Source organism: Lepidochelys kempii, chromosome 25 (genome assembly GCF_965140265.1).
Source record: "Lepidochelys kempii isolate rLepKem1 chromosome 25, rLepKem1.hap2, whole genome shotgun sequence".
In the NCBI taxonomy this organism is placed as follows: Eukaryota; Metazoa; Chordata; order Testudines; family Cheloniidae; genus Lepidochelys; species Lepidochelys kempii.
In genome coordinates, this window is record NC_133280.1 from 7,697,889 (window position 1) to 7,722,166 (window position 24,278).

General features: G+C 55.9%; 1 protein-coding gene across 2 annotated transcripts in view; it reads left to right on the plus strand.

Moving 5' to 3' along the window:
- Positions 1-23,647, plus strand: part of ADAMTS10 (ADAM metallopeptidase with thrombospondin type 1 motif 10) — a 134,302-nt gene extending 110,655 nt beyond the window's left edge. For both annotated transcript variants that reach the window (XM_073324036.1, XM_073324037.1), the window contains 10 exons: positions 7,977-8,110; positions 9,551-9,674; positions 10,148-10,228; positions 12,239-12,402; positions 12,880-13,006; positions 13,922-14,051; positions 15,480-15,684; positions 19,594-19,770; positions 21,115-21,271; positions 21,775-23,647. In XM_073324036.1, coding sequence (XP_073180137.1) covers positions 7,977-8,110; positions 9,551-9,674; positions 10,148-10,228; positions 12,239-12,402; positions 12,880-13,006; positions 13,922-14,051; positions 15,480-15,684; positions 19,594-19,770; positions 21,115-21,271; positions 21,775-21,884 — 1,409 coding nt within the window. In that variant the 3' untranslated portion in view covers positions 21,885-23,647. The remainder of the gene's footprint in view (positions 1-7,976; positions 8,111-9,550; positions 9,675-10,147; positions 10,229-12,238; positions 12,403-12,879; positions 13,007-13,921; positions 14,052-15,479; positions 15,685-19,593; positions 19,771-21,114; positions 21,272-21,774) is intronic.
- Positions 23,648-24,278: the final 631 nt, after the last annotated feature.

Below are 24,278 nucleotides of genomic sequence, written 5' to 3' on the forward strand. Positions count from 1 at the left end.
GATTCTTCTCTTGTTTATATACTTTTACTCCCGTGTAACCCTATTAACTTCAGTGGAACTGGTTTACGCTGCTGTAGGAGGGAGCAGAATCAGGCCCTTTGTTTGTATGTTGCATCCCCTGGCCTCTTTCATCTATCTTTGGCTTTTAGGTATGGATGCCCTTTGGCACAGGGACTGATTCTCTGGGTTTGGAAAGGGCCTAGCACTTTTCTTTAAATTAATACATAGTAATAATTAAGGAAGGCAGGATTCAGGCTAGTAGACCTTTATTCCTGGCCAGGATGTATGAGAAGTAAAGAGTCCCACTTGAATCTCAGAGCCCAGTTGAATTTGTAGTGTTGGTAGGTAAAAAACAACAACCAATAACCCATATCATAGAGTTGACGGCCAGAAGGACCCATTAGATCCGACTTCCTGTATAACACAAGCCATTAATGTTCACCCCTGTATTAAACCCAAAGGCCTTAGTTAAACTAAGCTATTTCAGTCCTCAGGTGACTGGAGTCTATGCCACAGGCAGAGAGCAGGAGAGATCAAAGAGCCCACTGACTTTGAAATGGCAAGGAACTGATTAGATGAAATGCACCCAGATGATCCCAGCAGGTGAACCACACGGCACAGAAAGGCGACCCCCCCAACCACCACCCCATTCTCATAAACTGAGCAATCTTAGCATGGAGCCTGATCCCATTGTGCCATTTTCCAGAGTCACCTTTCAGAGCAGGGCCACTTTGCAAGGCCCCAGATGAATCCCGCAGTCAGTGGCTTCTCAGACAAGCGCAGGCCACGTGACGTGGCCGTGCCGCTCGCAATGAGCAGCAGCGTTACTCCTGGTAGACATGGCAGTGTCCCTCTTCTCAGGGCATGGTCACTTCAGCTGGAGTCAGAGCCAGGGCCAGGTTTTCAAAAGAGCCCATCACCCAGCACTGACTCCTGCGAACAATTCCCCCTCCCTGTCCCTTCCACTGAGAACAATGGGAGCTGCCAGATACTGAATGCTTCTGAAAATCTGGCCCTCAGCTTCCACATGGGGGAAGCCCAAAGCATGCCCCGATCCCTAAAGGAGCATCACAGGACCCTACAGTATGACCAGCCCCTGCCCCTGCAGTCAGGAGAAAGCTGATCATCAGCAAAACTTCCCTGCTGGTCAATGCAGCCCACGAGCCATTTCGATTGATCCAGCCAGAAAGATGCAAGTGCAAACAAATATGGCAGGTAATACAGTGAAGTGCCTTTAGTTGGGGATGAGCTGGATCCAAACCCCCTTGAACGTGGGGAGAATTCAGGACTGGGTTTGAATTTTGCTGTTTAGAAATGTCTTTCTGAAATTCGCAAGCCAGTTAGATTCCCAGCAAGCTGTCAGCAAGGCCCCTGGGGTCACCGATTTGGTCTCTGTCTGTTCTCCCACTGAGCATGTTCGCAAAGGCCCCCCCAGAATGGACTTTAAGAATGTGGAACTGGGCCACTCCCCCCACACACACACACACACACACACCAGGGGCAGAAGTCACTCCTCCATTCCTTACTGAATGGCCTGGGAGCCCTGCTGAGCCAGCTCAGCTACTCCACAGCATCCAGTGCTGAGGGAAAGAGAAACCGCAGCATCGGAAACCCCGGAGAGCAGCAGCGACAAGTCGCAGCCGCTCGGGTTCCCCTGCCCCCATCCCTGGGCAGTACCTGCTTTTACACACAGGGTGGTGAAAGCCACCTCTCTGAAGAGTGCTGGTGAAAGCCACGGCCAGCCACCAGCGGGAGTCAGGCAGGTCGGGACGAAGCACGGAAGACAGAGACGGCAAAGCGCTAATCGGCCCCGTGCAGTCCAGCCACTCCAGCCGCTTTGTTCCACGCGGCTATGCCCAGTCGGTTCTCAGTATCGCTGTTATTTCGTTAATTTGCATTGTCATCGGAGGATCTCCAAACCCTTTGCAAAGACTGAGAAAGCCCCATAGCGTCCCTGTGAGGTGTGTAAGGGATAGACAGAGATCCTTTGACCCCCCCATGGAAAGGCAAGGGGCGTGGAGTGAGCCAGCACTCCTCAGAATTGGGACAGGAAGTGAGGAGTGTCACAGGAGCCCAGGGAAGCAGTGGGTGCGAATCAGTTAAACAGAATGGGACAAGTCTGGCACTGCCTGCCCTTGTGATCCCCTTGGAGTCTGAAGGCTAACTCTGCCCTTAGTGACTCCTGTCGCTGGTTCAACTGGTGTAAGTTAATGCAGAGTTTGCCGCAGTGGCATGGCCCAGCACGTCAGCCAGGGGAGAATTTGGCCCATTGCAATAACCCAAGTTGGAATTTGGCCAGGACACCAGGATTAAGGCTCGCCAAGTACCATGAAATTCCATTTCACCTCTCAGCTGGATGATGGTATCTAGAGAGCAGCGCAGCACCCCCCAGAACCAGGCTGGGCCATTGCCGCCTACTTCCTAGCTGGCACCTCTTCTTGCATCGCTCAGTCGTTCCCCCCGCCAAATACAATTGTGGCTTGGCCCTGCTGTTTACGTGATCACAGCAGAATGTAGCCTGGCGGCAGCCCGCAAATTAACCATTGGGGATCAGTTCATTTGCACAGCAGCTCGCATGCTTTCTTTTCTTTAAATCTTCCCTCCACTGAGGAACCAAATACATGAACCACCACCAGAATCGGATCCGCCAATCCGAAGTAACTCCGCCACCAGGCTTTACACCGCTGCCGGGGAGATCCAGATCGGGTCCCAGCCGCAGAGCCGTTTCCCATTTAGCAGTGGCTTGTTTGTGCCCCGATGGACGGCGAGCTCTTCTGCCTTGTGTGTGCACGGCACGAACCGAAACCGGAGCTACCGATGCTGCAAAATCATAAACAGTCATTGCGGGAGAAGGGACGAGTCTTTGTGCTCCGTGGCCCGTGCTGGGGCAGAGTGGTCTAGGAGGGACCATCCCTGTCTGAAGGGGGGTGATCAGGATGCCCGCGGCTAATGCCAATAGCAAGAAGGCTGCAACGAGCTCCCTGTTTTCTGGCTTAGAAAGGAGCCGAGCGGCTTTGCTTCGTGGCCTGTTTGTTTATTTCTCTTGGAGGCTGCGCCGGGATACCGGCCGGTGCTGCCACCGATTCGCAGGAGCGCAGCCTGCTTGCCATGAGCTTCCTTGGACAAATACAGCTTGGGAAGCCTTCGCCAAGCGGCGTGCTTAGGGGCTGATCCAAAGCTCGTTGGGGTCAGCGGAAAGACTGTCGGGGACCTCAGTGGGCTCTGGATGAGGCCCTGAGTGAGCGAGGCAGAGAACCGTGTGGGAGAAGGTTTCTCTCTCAATTTCCTTGCACTTAAAACCTTTTTTTTTTTAACAAAAGCTCTCCCAGCTGCAAGCCTTTCTCAAATCCCCCGCCAAACAGCTGGCCAGGGGAAGATGCCAATAAACCATCCTCTGCTCACAGGGCGATTTCTCAGACCCTGGGCCATCCTGAGCTTTGGCAGGGAGCAGTCTGTGGGAGGCCCCCCGAGATGTGCTTCCTCTCAATAGATCAGCTCTTTTGCCCGCCACTCCACCCCCCAACCCCTCCACACCGGAACCCAAGCCGTAGGGAACCGTAGGATGGCCCAGGGCGTGAGGCATAAAGGGGGATGCATCATAGCCACGGGGAGGCATCGTGGTCCCGTGGTGAAATGTTCTGTGTGTGACAATGGTTTCCAATTAAATCAGGGCCCCGTGTGCCAGGTGCCACACAGACACAGAGTGAGAGACAGCCCCTGCCCCAAGGAGCTCACTGTCTAAACAGACAGGACAGGCCAAGGGCAGGAGTGGAGACAGATATAGGCAATGACTTGCCCACAATAGGTTAGCAGCAGAGCTGGGAATAGCACCCAGCTCTCTTGACTCCTAGTCCGCTGCCCTTATCTACAAGACAAACCTCTCGGGATGGCACAACTTGACACTAGCTGCTTGGTATTTGCATATAACCATGCAGGGTAGCTGGTACAAGCAGCCAGGGAAAGGGCATAGACACCCACTGTAGGAGCTTCTGTTCCATTTTATCCTGGATAATTCACCCCGGTGAGCAGATCTCCCATGCAGTAGCCCAAGCTGGCTTGCTCCCTTCTACTGGGGCATCTTGCCCATTGAGCTGGGCAAATGGGTTGTCAATTTGCCTAACCGGTTACAACCCAGTAGATCAAAATGAACGGTTTCCAGTTTTACTTTCCCCTCAGATAAAATTAATAAGCTAGGCACATTTAGCAGAAGGCCGGGAGGCCTGGGATTTTATAGTCACCTGAGCGGACTAGCCTGCTCGGCCAGATTGCCTGCCTGCTGGCTGGGCTCCCTTTGCACATAGCCACCGCCAAGACATGACACAGGATGCTGGTGTTCCATCGGCAGCTGAGCCTAAAGGGAGTTTACCCCTGATTGACCTGCTAGGAGCCAGACTCTGCTGGCCTCAGCTCGAGGACTCGCTCGCTCGCTTTTTCTAGTTGCTGATTTCCCTTGGAAAGAAGGTTGAATTCTGAAGGATTTAAGCGAAAGAAAAAAACCACCCTCCTGGGCTGTAATGTGGAGAAGGCCAGGAGGAAACTCCAGAGCCTCCCCCCAGAGCTGGATCCACACCTGCCAGCTTTTCCCTCTCGCTCCCGAGTTCTTACGCCCTGCACCGTTCTGTAGGTGCTGCAACAAAGCCAGGGCACTTGAGGCAAAGGAAGAAATTTGGCCTTCACGCCACCAATCCCTGATCCCTTTTTTTTCCTCTTCGTTGTATTACATTTTTCATTCCCATTTTCCGTCTTGGCTGCTTTTTTGAGCCCGTGATGATTCCGCCGTGGGCCAGTTGCGGCTAGGTGTTTGGGCCACTGAAGGCTGGGCATAGGACAGCGGCAATCAGAGAGTATTCTAGGAAAGAGCGAGAGGACCCCACAGCTGCTGAAATGGAGAAGGAGACAGGGAAGGGGGAGGAAGCAAGGCTGTGTCATGATTTAGCTGCTTTCCGGGGGGAGGAGGGGATAATGAGGTTCCAGCGGAGGAGAGGCTGCAAGGGCTGGGGTGGTTTTGTCTGGAAGTGAGAAGAGTAAGACAAGGGTATCAAATACATTCAGTAAAGGCCAGTCAAAGGTGCTCCTGTGGCCATGGTCTGGGCAGGCACTTAGCCCTTGAACTAGCCCAAATCACTAGACCCTATCCTCGTGGGAAGCCACCACCTGCTGGCACTAAAATACGTCAAGTAACAGCATGCAGACTTGTCTCGTACGGTAATGGCTCTCGGGGAAGGAACTCTCGGACACAGGAGCTTTGGGATGCTGTGGCCAAGAGAACTAAACTAGCGGCAGAGGCCCAGCTGTCTCAAGGGCTAGAGGGTGGGACACTGAGCCTCTGACCTTCCAGTCACAAGTTCAAATCCACCCAAGGGTAGAGCCCACCTAAAGGCCTTGCCCAGCTGTCGGCTGCCTGGTGGCCTCTGTGAAATGAATTGGTGGCCTCAGTGGAGTGCCCAGCGGATGGGGGTCGGTGTGACAGAGTCGATCGCCACTCCTGGTGAGCTCAGACAGGAAGCTGAGGATTGAATGTGCTGTGGAGTCGCTCTCCTTTAAAAAGGATCCCCCAAGCCAGCGTCGAGGCACATTGTGGTGAGCCTGAAGGAGAAGCTTGTATGGCTCCTGCCCATGTTGTCCCTGGCCTGTGATTTGATTGTAGCACTGTCAGTCCAGCATCCTTCAAGGATAGAGGGGAGGTCAAAGGGAAAGAGTTTCGGTAGATGATAGTCCTTGGCTCTCAGAGAGTCCGGGATAATGCAACCCCCTTCACCAAGTGCCTAGCCCAGGCATCATTTTCAACGGCTTTGCCCGGAGCTAGCTGAACTCCCCTCTAACGGCCCCCCATGTAACTTCCCTCTTCCTTCCCCCTCCATCTGCTTTCACTGAACTTGCAGGCTCCCAGACAAGCAGCTGGGCTGCCTCTTCCCTCCATCTGCCCCTTTGATCTTCAGTAACAACTTGCAGATTTCAGTTGCTGGGGTTCTCACTCAGCTAGGTGGTTCTGAGCTACTGTCTCCTGAGCATCGCCGGTACCGCAAGGAGGAAACTGCCTGTGTCCCAGCCCTGGGGGATGCCTCTTCCCCTGAGTCTCCTACATGTTGCTGACCTGCCTTAGGATACTGCGGTACTGAGTGAACACCTGAATGCACAGGTCCAGTCGGGAGAGAGAGAGAGAGTGTGTGTGTTTTCTAGCCACTTTGAGCCTCTTCTTTTTGTCCCCAGACCCTAGGAATCTGCTTCTGCCATGAGTCTAGTCCCATAGGCAGCCTTCTTCCAAAACAGATCGGACCTGCTCGTCCCTCTCACTGATATCCCACTTCCTGCCAGGCTGCTTCAGATCACTCCTGGAGTCTGGATGAGCGCCTTGGCTCTGGGCCCTACCAGAGGAGTGAGGCCACTGGTCCAGCCAGTCCTGGGTTCTGCCAGTCCATCTGGTCTAACCTTGCCACTTGGCTCAGAATTTGTTCGCTGGATGAAAGTTCTTCTGCTGCAATTTCTTCCAGAACTGAATCTCAGGAAAAATCCCTCAGATCTCCTGCCGCTGCCCTGCTTAGTACCAGTGCTGCGGAAGACGGTGCAGGTGAAATCATAACACACCATAGTTGGTAGGAGACAGGGTACAGCCTTCCAGTCACCGGCAGATGCTCAGCTGCTCTCTGAAGGCTGAGATCTTGTCAAATGACACACGCTACAGTATCTGCTTCAGGCCCGGTCCTGCTCCCTTCGCTGGCCCGTAGGAGCTTTGCCAGTGACTTCCATGAGAGCTAGGTTGGGCTATTCCTGGCTCTGCGTATGCCGGGCTGTGGGAGGTTGGGTAAGTCTCTGCACCTCCCACCCTTGGACTGTCTGCTCTATTTAGCTTGCAGGCTCCTTGGGGCAGGGGCTGTCTCTCGCTGAGTGCCTGTACAGCACTTAGGGCGATGGGGCTCAGGCTCGGCTGGGGGCTCAGGGCGCTGCCATAGTACAAACAGCAACGCAGTGGGGGTGCTCTTGTGTCACAGAGATGTGCACTCTGAAGGGAGGAGGGGCGAGTCCTGGCTCCCAGGGAGCTGGGGCTCAGTGCGGTATGAGCCCGGAGGAAGAAGACCCTGTCAGGCTGGAGGGCTGCACGGCTCTGAGTGGCTGCTCCCAGAAGGCGTGGGGGGGGGGGGCTGTCTCTGCTCCGAAGCCCCACAGGGTAGTTAGCGACAGGCCTGACGCTGCTCTGAACTTGCTGCCTGGCAGTGGGGCCTCCTGACCCCTCGGAGCAGCCTAGGCCAGGCACAGAGTGGAGGGCGTCAGGAGAGCAGGGGGAAGCTGGCTGGGTGGGGAAGCTCTATCACTAGGGTCTGACCAAATTCACGCACATGAAAAATGCGTCACGAACTGTGAAATCTGGTCTATTGTGTCCTTTTACCCTATACTATACAGACTTCACGGGGGAAACCAGCGTCTCTCAAATTGGGGGTCCAGACCCAACAGGGAGTTGCAAGGGGATCACAAGGTTATTTTGCGGGGGGGGGGGCGGTATTGCCACCCTGACTTCTGCGCTGCCTTCAGAGCTGGGCGGCCAGAGAGCAGCGGTGGTTTGCCGGGCGCCCAGCTCTGCAGGGAGCAGGGCAGAAGTCAGGGTGGCGAGACCGTACCAGGGCCATCCTGACTTCTGCGGTGCTGCTGGCGGCAGATCTGCCTTCAGAGCGGGGATCCCAGCCAGCAGCCGCTGCTCTCCAGCCGCCCGGCTCTGAAGGCAGCAGCGCAGAAGGAAGGGTAGCAGTACCGCAGCCCCCCCTACAATAACCCCCCCCAACTCCCTTTTGGGTCAGGACCCCAACAATGACAACACTGAAATTTCAGATTTAAATAGCTGAAATCGTGAAATTTACCATTTTAAAAGCCCTATGACCACGACGTTGACCAAAGTGGACCGTGAATTTGGGAGGGCCCTAGCCATTTCTCCTCTGGCCGTCGCTGTGCTGGAGCAGGCGGCACCACCTCCCTTTCTCTTGCAGGGGGTGTGAAATCCTGTTCTCTCAACTGCCTGGCTGAGGGCTTCAACTTCTACACGGAGCGGGCAGCGGCCGTGGTGGACGGGACGCCCTGCCGGCAGGACTCCAATGACATCTGTGTCAATGGGGAGTGCAAGGTACTTGCCGAGGTCAGGGGGTGCTGGGGCGGGAGCTGGGATGAGGCGGGGGCTTCCCTGCAGGCACTCAGCCCCTCTCCTGTGCTCTGCGGGCCCTTCTCATGTGCCTTGGCTGTCAGTGGGGAGTTCAGCTGCCCCCTCACGGCACAGCAGTTAAAGAGCAGAGCCAGCTACTCTCCCACTTGCCTGGGGTCTCATGGACTCAGCTCTGCTGCTGACTCTTTGTGACCTGGAGCAAGTCAGCCCACCTCTCGTGCCTCAGTTTCCCCATCTGTGGAGCGCGGGCTATAGTCCTGGCGTGCCCTGTCTGGGAGTGCACTGTGGGTGCTTAGCATTACTGTGTGACAGGCTCAGGGCCTGAGGCTTCCCCCACGTGAGTGGGTGAGTGGGTGGCCATGAAGGTAGCTGTGCATTGCCCTGAGAAGAAGACAGACAAAGCCCTCAGAGCTCTGGAGAAGGTATGCGGGACCTGGCGGAGCCTGAGAGTCCCTCCCGGGTCTGAGAGGACATGGCTACATAAGCAGGAGTCTCTGGGAAGTTGGAGGTAGGCCCAGCCTACCCCTTCCAGCTGCTGGGGCCTGTGCTGTGAAGGACCCCAGAGTGCGGTGGAAGCCCGGCAGGAATCAGCCTGTCACACAGGGGCTGCTAATTACAAGCACAGGGCGTCCCTTCCTTCCTCCCTTTGAAAATGTCGCCTTCCTCCTCGTCCTCCTCCCTCGGGGCAGCTGCACGTTCCGCCTCCAGCCGATGAGCGTTCAGCATCAGGGCCCGGAGACACGCTGGCCTGACCCTGCGCCTGCAGCAGGAGGTCCAGGACCCAGCAAGGGTGAAGGGCCCAGCCTGGCCGGAGGACAGAAGGACCATGGAGCCTCTCCTCATGAGATTTCCAGCCAGGTGCTGCAGAGCCAAGCCCTCCAGATATCAGGGACAGCTTTGGCCGTTGCCAGAGAGACCTGGGGCATTTCCTTCACGAAGTGGCAGGGCTGTGCACGGGAAAAGGGGGCACCCCTCATACCCAAATGGCCTGGCATGGAGAGGGAGCTCCCGAAGCTCCATGTGCCAGGAGCCTCCAAGCAGATTGTGGAGAGGACGCGCTGAATCCTCCCCCCGGTAAGGAGGGTGGATTCCATCACGGCATCCCACACACACATGCTCAGCCCTTCACCCAGGGCACTCGGGGTGCGGATGGGGAGAGGCGGATTTCGTCCTTGGGCCCCATGCTCACACCCCTTTCTCTTGCCAGCCCCCAGGGGTGGCAGAAAGACAGGGGAGCCGTGCTGAGCCCCCATAGCTGGGAGGGGTAGGGGGCAGGAGTAAAAGGGAGGCAAAGGGGATGTCTGAACCCCCCCACGTGACACCAGAATGGCCATCTGGAGGTCTGGTCAGTTGGAGGCCAGCACCCCCTGCAGGCGCATAATCCCCCCTGCTTTGTCCCTCCAGCACGTGGGCTGTGACCGCGTCCTTGGCTCTGACTTGAAGGAGGACAAGTGCCGCGTGTGTGGGGGAGACGGGAGTACCTGCGAGACCATCGAAGGCATTTTCAACCAGTCCCTGCCTGAGGGGGGTAAGGAGCGTCCGGCCCAGCTGGGACACAACAAGGCTTGATTTACCCACCCCTCGTTTCCTTCTGGTTCAATGCCTCTATCTCAGGAGATGGGGAGGTTGGATACACCCATGGGCTCCCTGGGGTGGGGTTGAGGGGGTCGGGTACGCCTGTGGGCTCTCCGGGGTGGGGGATGTCGGGTACACCCGTGGGCTCCCAGGGATATGGGGGTCAGATACAGCCATTGGGTCCCCGGGGTGGGGTGGGGGTCGTCAGATACACCCATGGGCTCCCTGAGGTGGGGGTTGGATATGCCCATGGGCTCCCTGCCCTGGGGTGCCGATATGCCTCTGGGCTATTCTGGGGTCCTTGACTTGATTTCCCTGCGCTGGGCTCAGGTGGTCTCCTCCTACCCAGGCAATCCCACACAGTCTCTCCAATCCCAGCATGGCTTGGTTGCCCTGCTAACCCCACGCCCTGGGGTTGTCTTCCAGGTTACAGGGAGGTGATCTGGATCCCCAAGGGCTCGGTGCACATTGATATCCGGGAGCTGAACCTCTCTCTCAACTATCTGGGTGAGAAAACAGCAGGGTCTGCAGCTCAGGGGTGACGCTGGTGGTCAGGGAGAGTCACGATGGAGAGCCAATGAAATCCCAGTCAGACGCCTGTTCAGTGCCAAGGCACGCTTCTCTGTGGGTGCTGTGTGGACAAGACCTGCCTGGCAGATCTCCTCTGGAGGGGGAGCTGGGAGGGTTTTAGGTGCCAGCCTGAGGGAACAGTTGGGTGAAGTATTCTCAACACTCGGTAGCTAACCACTGAGAAAAGCTTTTCCCCCTCCCCAGGGGTGGCATCTGCTGGCAAAGCCTGGTGCCTGGTGAGGTTTGCAAAGCATGATGGGGGAGCTGTTTCGGGGCCAGTGGTGTGTTTGTGTGTGGTCTAGATGCCCCCTATCTCGCTGCAGCTCCACCTCTGGTCAGCAATGTAACCCCACACAAACCCCACGCCCCGGCTCCTTGGCACTTCCCTTGGAGCCAGCATGTTCAACTGGGGGTTCAAAATGAGACCGTCTCGCGTTTTGCTCAGGCTCGGCTTTCCAGCCAGACTCTGGCCTGTTAATTTTCTCAAGCGATCGGCAGCCATTACAGCGAGGGGAGAGGAAGGGAGGGGAATGTAAACATCCCCTGGCAGGTCACCTGCCAGGTGAGCTTAAACCATGGCAGATTCCAGAGCCTGCACTGAGGTCCCATGGGAGGGAGCTCCCTTAAGCTGGGGTTTCCCTGCAGTTCTGGGGGGAGCAGCATTTGCCAACAGGGCCCGCGCTGGTGCCGGACCGGGTAAAGGACCCCTCGGGCCGGCTCCCTTGTGCCGGTTCCAGGGGAGCAGCGTCCCGGAGCAGAGCCTGCCCTGGTGTCGGACAGACCGGGGCTCCCCTAGTCTTTCCAGTCCATCAGGAATGATTTACTGGTGCATACACGTCACCGAGGATGTTCCTGGCTAAGGTGCAGGCTGGGATTTTACGCCCTCCTCTAATGGGGCCTGCCTGGCTGGGACACTTGTGAGCCCATCATACCTGTGGAAAGGCACTACCCAAACCTGCCTCTGTCCCCGGGGTAACAGCCAGCATCTCTCCCTGCGGCCAGCACAGGACCGTGGAGTCCCCTGCAGCTGCGGTGCCTGTCCGGGCAGTGCTCGTGCGATTTCCAGCCTGGAGGGGAACGAGTCTCCCCCGCATTTCTCACCAACGCGGGACCATCCACCCTGCCCCAAAGCATCATGGGAAAGAGCACATTAACAACAACAACAGTGCAACCATTACAAACTTACCCGTGAACCTTCGTGTAACACACGGGCTGAGTGTGGGTGTGTGAGAGAGAGATCATGTCTCCCTTTAGTGACCGACTTCGGCGACTACAATAGCCAGCTGTAGTCCCGCCCACTCGCTCACCGCCCACGGGGTATTCCTTTAGCACAGGGTCTAGAAGCTGCATTTCGGGCCTGGAAGATCTCGAGTGGGGTCCCAGCTGTGCTGGGGCCTCTGCGTATAGCCTGTGGCCACTGTTTTACGCTGCCGGGGTATGAACTGCCATGTGCTAGTCTGGTGCCCTGGTTACTATCCCCGGTGCCACCAAGCTGGCTGGTTAAGCCCTGTCCCACTATGGCATCTTTAGTGTGGCTTGGGCACAGACTGTGAATCCAGATACTGGGCTGCTAGTCCCAGCTCTGTCCCTGGCCTTGACCAAGTCACTTAATTTGCGTGCACCTCAGTGTCTCGATCTATAAAATGGGGACAATGGTACTTCCCCGGCTGTAACAGTGGATGAAGAGCAATGGCTGGAAAGCACTGGATGGCAGGCTAAGCATTGTTATGGTGTCACGGGGGGTGGAGGAAATCCCAGTGCCCTGATACTATGGTGTGGGGTGTATTAGAAGCCAGGCCCTGTGATTCCCATGGCAGAGCTGCTTTCAAAGAGACTCCATAGCCTCCTAGCTTTACCCATTAACTCGGTTGCGGGAGGCAGTGCAGGCTGGGAAATAGCTGGCAGTCCCCTCCGCACTGAGGACCCTCGCCTTGCCTGTCCTTCCAGCGCTGAAAGGGGAGAACGACGAGTATTTCATCAACGGGAAGCTCTCCATCGACCCGCCCAGGCACTTTGATGTCGCCGGGACGACATTCCACTACAGGAGATCTCAGGATGACCCCGAATCGCTGGAGGCCTTAGGACCTACCAATGCCACTCTCATTGTCATGGTTGGTAATGGCCCTTTCCGTCCCCCTGGCCCTGCCTGCCTGGCCACGGCTAACCCATCCCAATCGATTATCCCCATTCCTGACACATGCATCACAATTAGCGCTAATCCGGGATACAGGGACACTGGCGTCATAGGGGCCAAATTCTTCTCAGATCCCTGCCCTGGAGCAGAGGGCCCATTACACCACAGAGCCAGGCTTTGGAAAGAAAGCGGGTTTTGGCTGCCCCGGATCCGTGGTCCCTCCTGATCACTGCTCTGCTGAGCACACTGGCTTCACGCCTCCATGCTGCCCCGCTGCACCGTGGCCAGAGTCGATGGATATCGACTCCTGGTGGTTTCAGAGCTGGGAAGGCAAGGGAAGCCCAGCAGAGCTTGGAGAGACTGGTGGGGGTCCTGGGACACACCACGCGATGGGCCCACGCTCGGCTCTGGTGGCGCGTTGGCCCCAGTGCACTGACAGCCCCTTTCTCCACAGGTTCTCGTGCGGGCAGAGCTGCCGGGGATTCAGTACAAGTTCAACGCGCCCATCACCCGAGGCTCCTTGACCCAGTACTCCTGGCACTACACCCCATGGACCAAATGCTCAGCTATCTGTGCAGGGGGTGAGAGGTTTGACTGTACTTTGGCAGCAGTGTAGTGTCTGCAACTCCCTTGACTCCCAGGCACAAGATGCCACGCATGGGGACTTGCTTTGGGAGCCATATTGGTCTAATGGGGCTCTCAGACCAGGACCTCACACTCAGCCGCTTGCAACTCAGTGTCAGTCAACAAAGCTGCATGGACAATAGGTCTTGTCACATGTCCTGGACATTGTTCTTTGGCTGGACCCCAAGAGTGGCTGATAAAGGTCACTGGGTTGAAATGATACACTTGAAATTCAAAGACGTGTGTTAGGCTGGAGGTTGGACTAATGGTCCCCTCTGGCCTTTAAATCTCTGCATCTGTGAACTGGTCTGCCTCAGACAGATGCTTCCCAGAATCCTTTGGGCTGAAGCCGTGGTTTCTGTGGGGTGTCTGGCAGAACCTGGCTGCGAGGTCTGAGCAAATATTCAGAAGAAGACAGAGGCACTTTCAAAACCAAGGCTGAGTGATCTTTCAACTTTGATGTTAGGGGCCTTGGTTTTGCACGGGGCAGCAGTCCTCAGCAAGGGGATTGCAGGATAGACCCCCCTAATCCTCCTCAAAAAAGGGTTACAAGACTTTCAAAACCAGGTTGTTTTTTTTCTGGGTGCACGAACCCCTTGATCAAATGCCCTCAAATTTTCTCGACAAACTTTGCCCTGGGCCCTGACCCGACCTACCAGTTTTCAGCCCAACCTGTCAGGTGTTGTAGATTTTAGAGATGATGGAAAACTTGGCTTTAAATAGAAACTTAAGGGCATCCTTGTCTCTGGAGTGACAAGTGGTTGTGCCCCCCTGTAGTCCCAGAGTGAGCAGCTGGGTGGTGCATCCTAAACTCTGGAACCAGGCCAGAGCTATTCCTCTCTTCCCTTTCCCTTCCCCCTGGTCTCCCGCAGGCAGCCAAGTCCAGACCGTCATATGCAAGAAACAGGCCGACAGCTCCACAGTCTTCAACCATTTCTGTAGCCCTGAAACCAAATTACCGGAGAAGGAGAGGCCATGCAACACTGAGCCATGTCCGCCCACGTGAGTGCGGTCACCGGTCTGGGAACGGTGTCTGCTGTTGGGGATCATGGGGCGGCTGGGCTGGGGAACTACTGGCGGGGTTCTCGGCTGGAGAAGCAGGGCTGGATCGAGGTGGAGAATGGATGTAATGCCTGCTCTCTCCCTGAATCAGCGAAGCAGGTTCTCCCATCTTTTTTCTTCCCCCGAATCAGTTTCTCCCGTCTCTCTTCCCTCTGGGAGAAAGGATGATCCTTGTGGTTCCGTTCCAGACATGGCCCCAGGCTCCTGGGTGGAGTCAATCCAGCCTCTGGGGGTGATGATCATACTCGGCAAGGCACTAAAGCCTGTGTGGCACCACTGGGCTCCCCAGAGGAAAGGTGTCAGAGGATGGCAAGGGTGTGGTATTATGTTATCTTTCCACTCTCTCACTAATAATAATATCCAGAGCTTTTCACCTCAAAGTGCTTCACAAAGGAGGACAATAGCACTGTCCCCATTTTACAGTTTTCAAGTTGCAGGGGGGGAGGTTTAGACTGGATATTAGGAAAAACTTTTTCACTATGAGGGTGGTGAAACAGTGGAATGCGTTACCTAGGGAGGTGGTGGAATCTCCTTCCTTAGAGGTTTTTAAGGTCAGGCTTGACAAAGCCCTGGCTGGGATGATTTAACTGGGAATTGGTCCTGCTTTGAGCAGGGGGTTGGACTAGATGACCTTCTGGGGTCCCTTCCAACCCTCATATTCTATGATTCTATGATACAGCGGGGGAAACTGAGGCACAGAGCGGCAGTGACTTGCCCAAGGTCAGTGGCAGAGCCAGGACTAGAACCCCAGTCCCTGTCCGGGGCCCTTATCCACTAGACTAGTGCAGGGGATGGGTTCATCGAGTGGGGGGGGTCTGCTGGCCAGAAGGTTCATCGGTAAAGCGGAATTTCTCCAAGAGTCATTGTACCCCCTCTCCCCACCATGTGCCCCTCTCCCCGCAATATTAGCATCTTCTCTGTGCGTCTCCTTAGAAACATGCACAGACCCAGCCCCGCAAGTTGGTGTTATTGTCCCCGCTGTACGTGCAGAGATTAAATGACCGGTGCAAAGCCAGTCCGTGCAAGGCCGGGGAGGACTCGGGGTATGTGTACTCAGCCTGTGGGAGCCAGCCTCTTAGCCCAGAGGGTGCAGACAGCCTAAGGGTAGCAGGACTTGTATAAATAGCTGTGTAGCTTCAGGACCCGAGCTCTAGCCCGAGCCACAACCTCAAGGCACTGTCTACACAGCTGTTTTCAGAGGGCTAGCACGAGCCGAGCTAGCCAAGTCTGTCACCCCAGGCTCGGAGGCTCACTGCGCGGGCTGCGTAGATGTACTCTGGGGTTGCTGGCTCCTAGTGCTGGGCTCAGACAACGGCTGCCCAGGGTCAAGCTTTGCTCCTAGCTGCCAACGCTTGTCTCTTTGCCCAGCTGGGTGATCGGGAACTGGTCCGAATGCAGCCGGAGCTGCAACGAGGGCGTCCACACCCGCAGCGTCGTCTGCCGCAGGAAAATCGCTGCCACAGAAGAGAAAATCCTGGACGATGGCTCCTGTGCCCAACCCAGGCCCAAGATGCACGAGCCGTGCAACAATCAAACGTGCCCCCCAGAATGGGCTGCTCTGGACTGGTCAGAGGTAAGGCCCATCGCACAGGCTCTCAGAATCCCCTGGCTCCTTATAGCTTGGGCCCTGCTCTTCTCCATTCATTACGGCTCCATTCATTAAGGCTGTCCAGGGCCTACAGTGCCATTGAGGGAGGGGTACTGCCCCATGCAGGGCACAGTCCTGCACTTACCAAGGAGATGGACTAGGTGGGACCTAACGAGGCTTTGCCACTGGGTGGGAACCTGGGTGACTTCACAGTGTCTGCCCCATGCTGAGCACTTGGGCTGCATCAGGTCCTAAGAACGGCCAGAGTGGGTCAGATCAATGGTCCATCTTGCCCAGTATCTTGTGTTCCAATAGTGGCCAATGCCAAGTGTGTCAGGGGAAATGAACGGAAGAGGGCAATTATTGAGTGATCCATCCCCTGTCATCCACTCCCAGCTTCTGGCAGTCAGAGGCTAGGGACACGCAGAGCCTGGAGTTACATCCCTGACCAGCTTGGCTAATAGTCATTGATGGACCTGTTAGGGGGCTTATTCCTTCACCCACTTACTTCCCTGGTCCTTCTCGCATGAACAGAGAGCAACAATACCCGAAGTCCAAAGGTGCAAACAATTCGATGTTTATTGGGGTGAACTTCCAGCAAGCATGATTCCAGTTTCCTTCCTTAGTATCCTGCTTCCCAGCTCTGACACCACAAAGCCTTACACCTGTGTCCCTGTTCCCATTCCTGCCCTTAGCCAAACATGATTCCAACTTCCTTACCCCCATTCCCTGTTCCCATTTCCCCCTTTAGCAAAACATGATTCCAATTTTCTTACCCCCATTCCCTGTTCCCATCTCACACACCCACATGCCCACCCCCACCCACACCCCCGTCACTTCCTCATTGACTACAGATTATATAGTAAAACTTGAGTTCTGCTTAGCTATACCTTAACCAATCATTTTCCTGAAATTTAACTAACCAATCCTAACATATTGTAACATGATTATGTAACCAATTATATCCCACCACCTCAATTAGTTTACACCCAGCAAAATTAATTATACAGCAGACAGGAACAATCACAGAACCAGACAGAGATTATACAGACAAACAACAGCAAAGTGGGAACTATAATGACAAAACAATACAGAAGTGAGGATTTCACATCCCAGCTATTGATAAGTGAGTTCTTGCCAGACAGGATGCTATCAAACTAAGTTTCCTTTTACATTTTCTAGGCACTTCCCTTTCTCTGGAGGTGATAGGAATACAATCCTGTCCTGATAGTGCCTAACAGCCCAATAGCACCTTATTTCAATGTGACTAGTTTGGAATGTGAGGATGTGACCGTTCGCTTCCCAGCTTCCCCGCCTCTGCTGCTTAGCCAAAGGCCTGAGCCTAAGCACAGGGCCACAAACTGTCACAGTAAGAGAAGGCCCTTACACTGGCAGACAGTGGTTTTGATTCTTTCTTTTATACCTCTATCACTAGCCAAGTGATAAGAATACACCTAAATTCTTAGAGTATAGGCCTTTACAGACAGGCCTGAATATCTATATCCTAACAGGACCTACCTAGTTCTTTTTTTGGACCCCGTTATAATGTTGGCCTTTGCAACATTCCCTGGCAACGAGTTCCACAAGTTGACTGTGCATTGTGTGAAGAAATACTTCCGACTACCCCTCTGATTTGGTTCCTTTTGTTTGTTTTAAACCTGCTGCCTATTCATTTTATTGGGTGAGCCCCTAGTTCTTGTGTTATGAATAAGGCTACGTTTTAGACAAGGGTATTTTAGTAAAAGTCATGGACAGGTCACGGGCAGTAAACAAAAATTCACGGCCCGTGACCTGTCCATGACTTGTACTATATACCCCTGACTAAAACTTGGGCGGGAGCCGTGGGTGCTCCGGAGGGGTGCTCCGGGGGCACCGCTGGTGCTGGGAGAGGTGACCCAGGATCCCGCTGGGGGGAGTGGGCAGTGGCGCGCAGCCCAGGACCCCCCCCTGGTGCTGGGAGCGGGAGGGTTGGCCGGGCTGGCAGGGGCTCCCCACCCAATCCGCGTGTCCCTGCAGCTCGTAGGCAGCGCAGGGGCCAGGGGGCTCTGCTCGCTGCTCCCGCCACAAGCGCCAGCTGCGCAGCTCCCATTGGCTGGGAACTGCAGCCATTGGGAGCAGCAGGGGCGGGGCCTGCAGGCGCGGGCAGCACGAGGAGCCCCCTGGCCCCTCCACCTAGGAGGACCTGCAGGGCCATGCCAGTGGGAGCCGGGGAACCCCGAGGTAAGCACCCCCTGCACCGCCCGACCCCTAGCCCTGAGCCCCCTCCCACACACCCAACTGCTGCTGCTGGCCCAGGAGCTGCCCGGCTCACGCAGCCCCTGAGCCAGCACCGGCCGCTGCAGACGTGACGGAAAGTCACGAAATCCATGATGGACTCGCAGCCTTAGGTCTGATAAGGAGTAAATAACACTTCGCTATTCACTTTCTGCACCCCAGTCTTGATTTCATAGACCTCCAGCCTATCGCCCCCTTTAGTCGTCTCTCTTCAAAACTGAACGGTTCCCGTCTTTTGAATCTCTCCTCATACGGAAGCTGTTCCATGCCCTGGATCATTTTGGTTGTGCTTCTCGGTACCTTTTCCAGTTCTAAGTTTTGCCATCCTCTGAGCTGGGAGGGCCAAGCCTAGGGCTTCATTAGCTGACATGTCTAGCCTAGTGTTACCACAAACTTCTGAGAGCTAAGGTAGCGCGGAGGGTCAGTACGTCCCTAGCCTCTGACCACAAGTGAAATGAGTTTGGCATCTCAGCCCGGAATGCCGAAGCAGCCAGGAGGGATAAAGCTTGCTGGCTTTGTGGCTTGCCTCAAGAAGGGGAAATCCAAAGGTACTGAGCCATCGCTTTAGAAACTCTGGTCGAAGAGACCCCCCCATTCGAAACAAGGTCCTGGTTGGCACCTAATTTAAAGAAAGTGTCATTTATTCATTATTTTATTTTTGTATTACTGTAGCTCCTAGCAGCCCCAGTCATGGCCCAGGACCCCCCTGGGCTAGGCGCTGGACAAACAATGGAAGGACAGTCTCTGCCCCAGAGAGCTTCCATTCTAAATAGACAAGCGACACCCCTGGGGCACAGACAGATGGGGGAGCGCAAGGAAACAATAGGCCGTATTGGCCAGCGTGATGGGCAGTGGCCCAGTGGCACAGCCCAAGGCCACGAAGATGCTAATACTTGACTGTTAGTGGACCAGATACTGCTCTGTGTAATGTCATGTGTGAGCCTGGGGTGTACATGGTCGGGAGTGCTGAGCAGGATGGGAGTGCCTTGAGCTCACAAACTCAGCTGTGCTAAGGGAAGGGATCCCACGGCCTTTGTAAGTTTCCTGCATGACCCATATTTGCCTCCCGGAGTTGGGATCTTAGGATCCTAGAACTGGAAGGGACCTCGAGAGGTCATCTAGTCCGGTCCCCTGCACTCGTGGCGGGACTCAGTATTATCTTTTTGGCATGGTGTCTTCTTCACTTAGGCATTGGCAGGCTGAAATGTGTGGGTGACAAAGGGCATGGGGCCTGCTGTTGCTCAGACCTTTACCTTGCACGCCCTTGGGTGGAGAGGGAATGGGGAGATTCTCCATGCGCCCTGAGATCAGTATATCTTTTCTTTCCTCAAAAACAAAAGGAGTACTTGTGGCATCTTAGAGACTAACAAATTTATTTGAGCATAAGCTTTTGTGAGCTACAGCTCACTTCATCGGATGCATGAAGTGAGCTGTAGCTCACGAAAGCTTATGCTCAGATAAATTTGTTAGTCTCTTATAAGGTGCCACAGGTCCTCCTTTCCTTTTTGCAGATACAGACTAACACGGTTGCTACTCTTAAAACTTTTTTTTCCTGTGCCCCCTAAAGCTGAGCCTGCCCTTTGCAGGGCACCGCAAGTTTCATGGGTCTCCTCTTTGCAGTGCACCCCGAGCTGTGGGCCTGGTTTCCGCCACCGCATTGTGCTTTGCAAAAGCGGCGACCACAGCACGACCCTGGCAACCTCGCAGTGCCCTGAGAACACCAAGCCCCCGACCAGCATGAGGTGCAACCTGCGACGCTGCCCGCCCCCGCGGTGGGTGACTGGCGAATGGGGAGAGGTACTGAATGATCTCCTGCCACAGTCCCAGGAGTTCCCAGCCCACTCAGTGGCCTTGGGGTGGGGAACCCAGGTGATCTCCCATGATATCAGCGACGAGACGTTGGGTCTGGCTGGCATCCAGGCTGAGACCCGCCCCCCTCATGGAGTCCCAGAGCCCAGGCTCCAGCCTGAGCCCAACGTCTGCACGGCAATTTAGCAGCCATGTAGACGTGCCCTTGGAGTCCGCAGACAGACACCCGGCTGCATGCCAGGGAGCGCTCTGCTTCCAGTGGTCACCAGCACGGTGGCGGGCGGTGGCTCCTGGTCGTCTGGGCCAGTTTTGCCTAGGCCTGGCTGGAGTCCCTGCTTGGCTGGCGGGGGTTTGCTGCGTGTGCCCCTGGGACGCCTCTCAGTTGAGCCCCGCGCTCTGCCCTCCTCCAGCTGCTCAGGCCTTATCTCTTGCCTGGTCCCTGGGGTCCCTGTGCTGACTAGCCCACTGGGCAAATGAAACGCCTCCCTTTGCGAGCTCAGAGCTGCTGCTTTGCCACCTTTGGGGCTCCTTCTCCCTGTCCCCCTTCCCCGGGGTAGGTGGAGCGATCAGGCTGCCTTGTGTCCCAGCCGCCAGGCCCCCTCCTGGAGTCAGCCAGGCACCTTCTTCCTACTCAGCCCTGAAGTTTCAGCCCCTGCTTCTTGCCTGCAATGGGGAGAAGTGAGACAAGGAGCCCGCAAGCCGTGGCCAGGTGGGAGCCGGGCAGATAAAGGGGAGAGGTGCCCTTAAGTCTGTTCCTCTTTCCTTCCCAAAAGGGGCCCTTATTTACCTGGGCATGGCTGTTGTCCCCACCCCCTTAGCATCCCAGCCCCTTCCCCGAGAGCCCAGGAGTCCAGCCTTTGAAGCCCTCTGCTATCAACCACTAAGGGATGTCCAGCCAGGGAAACTGAGCTGATGGATCTTCCCTCCACTCGGGCACAGGCAGGCCGCCTCTGTCTCCGTGGACTAGGCAGTGCCTCAGTTACTGATGGGTGGACGGCTGGATTAGTAAATGTACCAAGAACTGGGCTCTGTAGTTCAGGGCAGTGTAGGGGTGGAGGGTTGGACTCTCCAACATAACAGCTATTTAGGGGTGTGCAGGGGGAGGGCCAGTAGGCTTGGATCAAGCCTATAAAGGCAGCTGGACTGCATTGATCCACTCGGTGCATAGAAATCCCTGTAGCCAGCTGGAAACAGCAATCTGCAGCCCTCAAGGGTTGGGTTAAACACAGTGGCCGGGCTGCAGCCCTGGGAGAAGCCAGGCCCAGCCCCCTCCCCATTAGCGGTGCACCGCAGGGCAGGTCTGACTCTGCCCTGTCCCCCGTCCCCCCACAGTGCTCCGCCCAGTGCGGCCTCGGCCAGCAGAGGCGCTCCGTCCAGTGCTTGACCCACATGGGGCAGCCATCCGGCGACTGCGGGGAGAGCCTGAAGCCTGCGGGCATGCAGCAGTGTGAAGCGAGGTGCAAATCAGGACCTACCGAGAGCCCCGAAGGTACCGGCCACGCCGATGCAGGAGAGAGAGCTTCAAATCTAAATCCTGTCCGTTGCTAACAGCCGGGTTCGAAATCTCCCCTCTGGGTCTGTGCTGACCCCAATCTCCCTGCACGGAGCTGTGGGTCTCAGTAAGGGGCGCTCTCCCCTCTGGGTCAGCCCTCATGGGGGGCGGGGTGAAGTGGCTCCTGCATGTACTTTGTCCGGGTGAGCCTGCCCAGCACTGTGGGACCCCTGGGAAAAGAGGCCTCGATCTCCCTGTAAGATTCCCCATCCCAAGCTTGGTTCATTGCCCTTGTGTGGGGTTCACCCCACTTGCTCCTTGGCAGCCAGTCCATGGAGACTGGGCCCTGAGCAACAACACTTTCCCAGAGTTTGGGGGAGTTCCGCTCGGGGGGGGGGGCCTGCTCGGCGCCCATTCTCTACCCTGCTTATGTAGACTAGCGCCCCCGCCCCCAGTGCACAGCTGGGTCTCTAATCCCTTTCCCTCTGGGCTCCCTGCAGAATGCAAGGATGTGAACAAGGTCGCCTACTGCCCCCTGGTGTTGAAGTTCAAGTTCTGCAGTCGGACCTACTTCCGACAGATGTGCTGTAAAACGTGCCAGGGGCATTAAAGGAGCAAGGCGACCCCTGTAGGAAAACTGGAAGGCGAAAGCAATGCCGGAGGGCAGCCGAGCCGTGCCGTGCCGTGCCGTTCCCCTCCACCCCCGGGAATCTCCAAAGGATTCAACCCAAACACTGGTCGTGCTTCTGGTGGGAGCCGGCGACACCCCCTCACCCCCCGACCCCAACCCCACAAGAACCCCCGTGGCGGGAGCCTCAGTTAAACCACTGCCAACGCGTGTGCCACTCCGGAGACCGGCAGCACAAAGCACGGGAGGAGCGGGGAGATCTCTGCAGCCACAACGGAGCCGGTCACCGTGCCGGGAGAGAGCAGAGCTGGGGAGAGTGTGGCAACAAGGACATTACTTGAAATTCTGACATTTGTTATTTATTTAGTAGCACAGCTGGGTCCTGCGGGCACCAGCCAACAGCCTCCAGATGGTGCCAACAGCCCTGCCCGCCACACTGGGGAGGGCAGGGTGGTCCTCGACAGCCAATCAGCATGCTCTGGTCCTGCTCTCGCCTTGCTCCGTGCCAGGTCTCCTGAAGGGCATCGCTGTCTGCCTCTGGGAAACCGAGCGTGCTCCATGGCTGCCATGGCGCTGGGAAGCAGGCCTCGGGCCGGGGAGGGGGACTGAGTGAATGGAGCAGTCCGTCCTGCCCTATGCCAGCGGGAGCCCGGGGAAAACCAGGAGAGCAAGAAGAGGAGAAAGATTTTAGCTGTGTGGAGCATCAACCTGCCAAGGACAACCCTTGGCTTGTGCCTTTGGGCTTCTTTATGATGGATGAGGCAAGACTGCTGGGGTGGGAGGGGCGGGATTGTTTGGTTCGTTCAAGCCTTGTCTCCCCTGGAAGACTCTGTGGATGACTGGAGAAGCGGTCGGATACTGATCGTCCCCAAGGAAGTGACACCGGATGAATTGGGAGGGGAAGGGTGTTAAAAACATGGGTTTTCTGAAGCCTTTTATTATTATTTGTATCACAGGGGTGTACCTAGAAACCCCAGCTGAAGTCAAGGCCTCGTGGTGCCAGGTGCTGTACGTGTACATAATAAGAGACAGACGAGCTTCCAATCTAAATAGACAGGACAGAGAAAGGTTGGAAGAGGAAACACAAGGAGGAAGTGATTTACCCAAGGTCACCCGTAAAGCCAGGAATTGAACCTGGGTCTCCTGAATCCCAGTCCAGGGCCCTGCCTTCTGGGGCCTGGGGCCTTAGCCGTGGAAAGCAGAGCTGTCTCCTGTCAAAATTCAGGTTCCGCTGCCTTGCTAAGTGTGGTGTCATCATCTTGTGATTTTCCCCAGCTCTCCACAGCGTCTTCCAGGAAAAACAGGGCTAGACAGGACCTGAGTTTCCAATGTGGAAAGAACATGGATTTTTTTTTTTTTTAAATCCCATCATAACGAAGCAACACAAGGCCCAAGCCCGGGGGTCTGTTCCATTTGCAGACCGCCTGTCCGGTGCAGGAACAACGAACATCTCTCTCCTCCCTTGCCCCAGTGTCTCTAGCTATTAATATACCTGCTACAGCATCATCCACTCACCAGCCAATCACAGCCTCTCGGGTGCTGGCTGGCTCCTGATAGGCTGGCGCGTGGGTATTAATTGTCTTCCTTCCTGGTGGAATGTTCCATTCCGACGCTTACTCCGGGGGGGGAGGCGTTGTTTTCACGATTTTATATAAATATATTATAACAAAAATTGTTTAAAATACTAACTCTGAGAAGAAGGCGCAAAATACCGGCATGATTTATAATAAAGGAGTAGCTACCATCCCGGGCAGCTTCTGGTCCGAGTGTCATTTCTCAGCTCGCCCTGCACCTGCCTCGATGGCCTGGAGCCCTGCGCTGGGTGCTCAGCTGCCTCCCATCTGCCCAGTGGCCCGTTCCAGGCCACCCTCACCCACCCTGCGGACTCCCCCCCCATCCCCCTCCACCCTGGGGAGCAGGACGTGTTTTGGATTGACACAGGACTGCGCACCTTTGCCATCCCTGTCCTCCCCTGACCCAATCGGCATTGCGGGGGTTCCCCCATAACTCCCAGGCAAGAGAGGATCTAAAAGTGTTTACTGTCAAGGTGGGGAAGTGGACTGGAGAAATTCCTCCCCAGGGTCTCTGGAGCGGCCCGGGACAAGGCGAGCTCTGGATCCCTAGAGGCACAGAGGAGGGTGGATGATTGCTAAGCTTGGGGGCAGGACACATTGAATTTGCACCTGCTTTGCTGCCTCCTTTCTGCCAGGTGACTTGCCCGCTCTTCCCTTCCCCTCCTGCCTTGTCATTGGATCCCAGCCGGCTACTCCCTGCAGGTTTGTCTCATGGCTTCAGCCCATAGGAGCTTCCCACCCATCTCTGGAGCAGACGACGCCTATCTCTGCACCGTGCACACACGCCATGACCCTGAAGGAT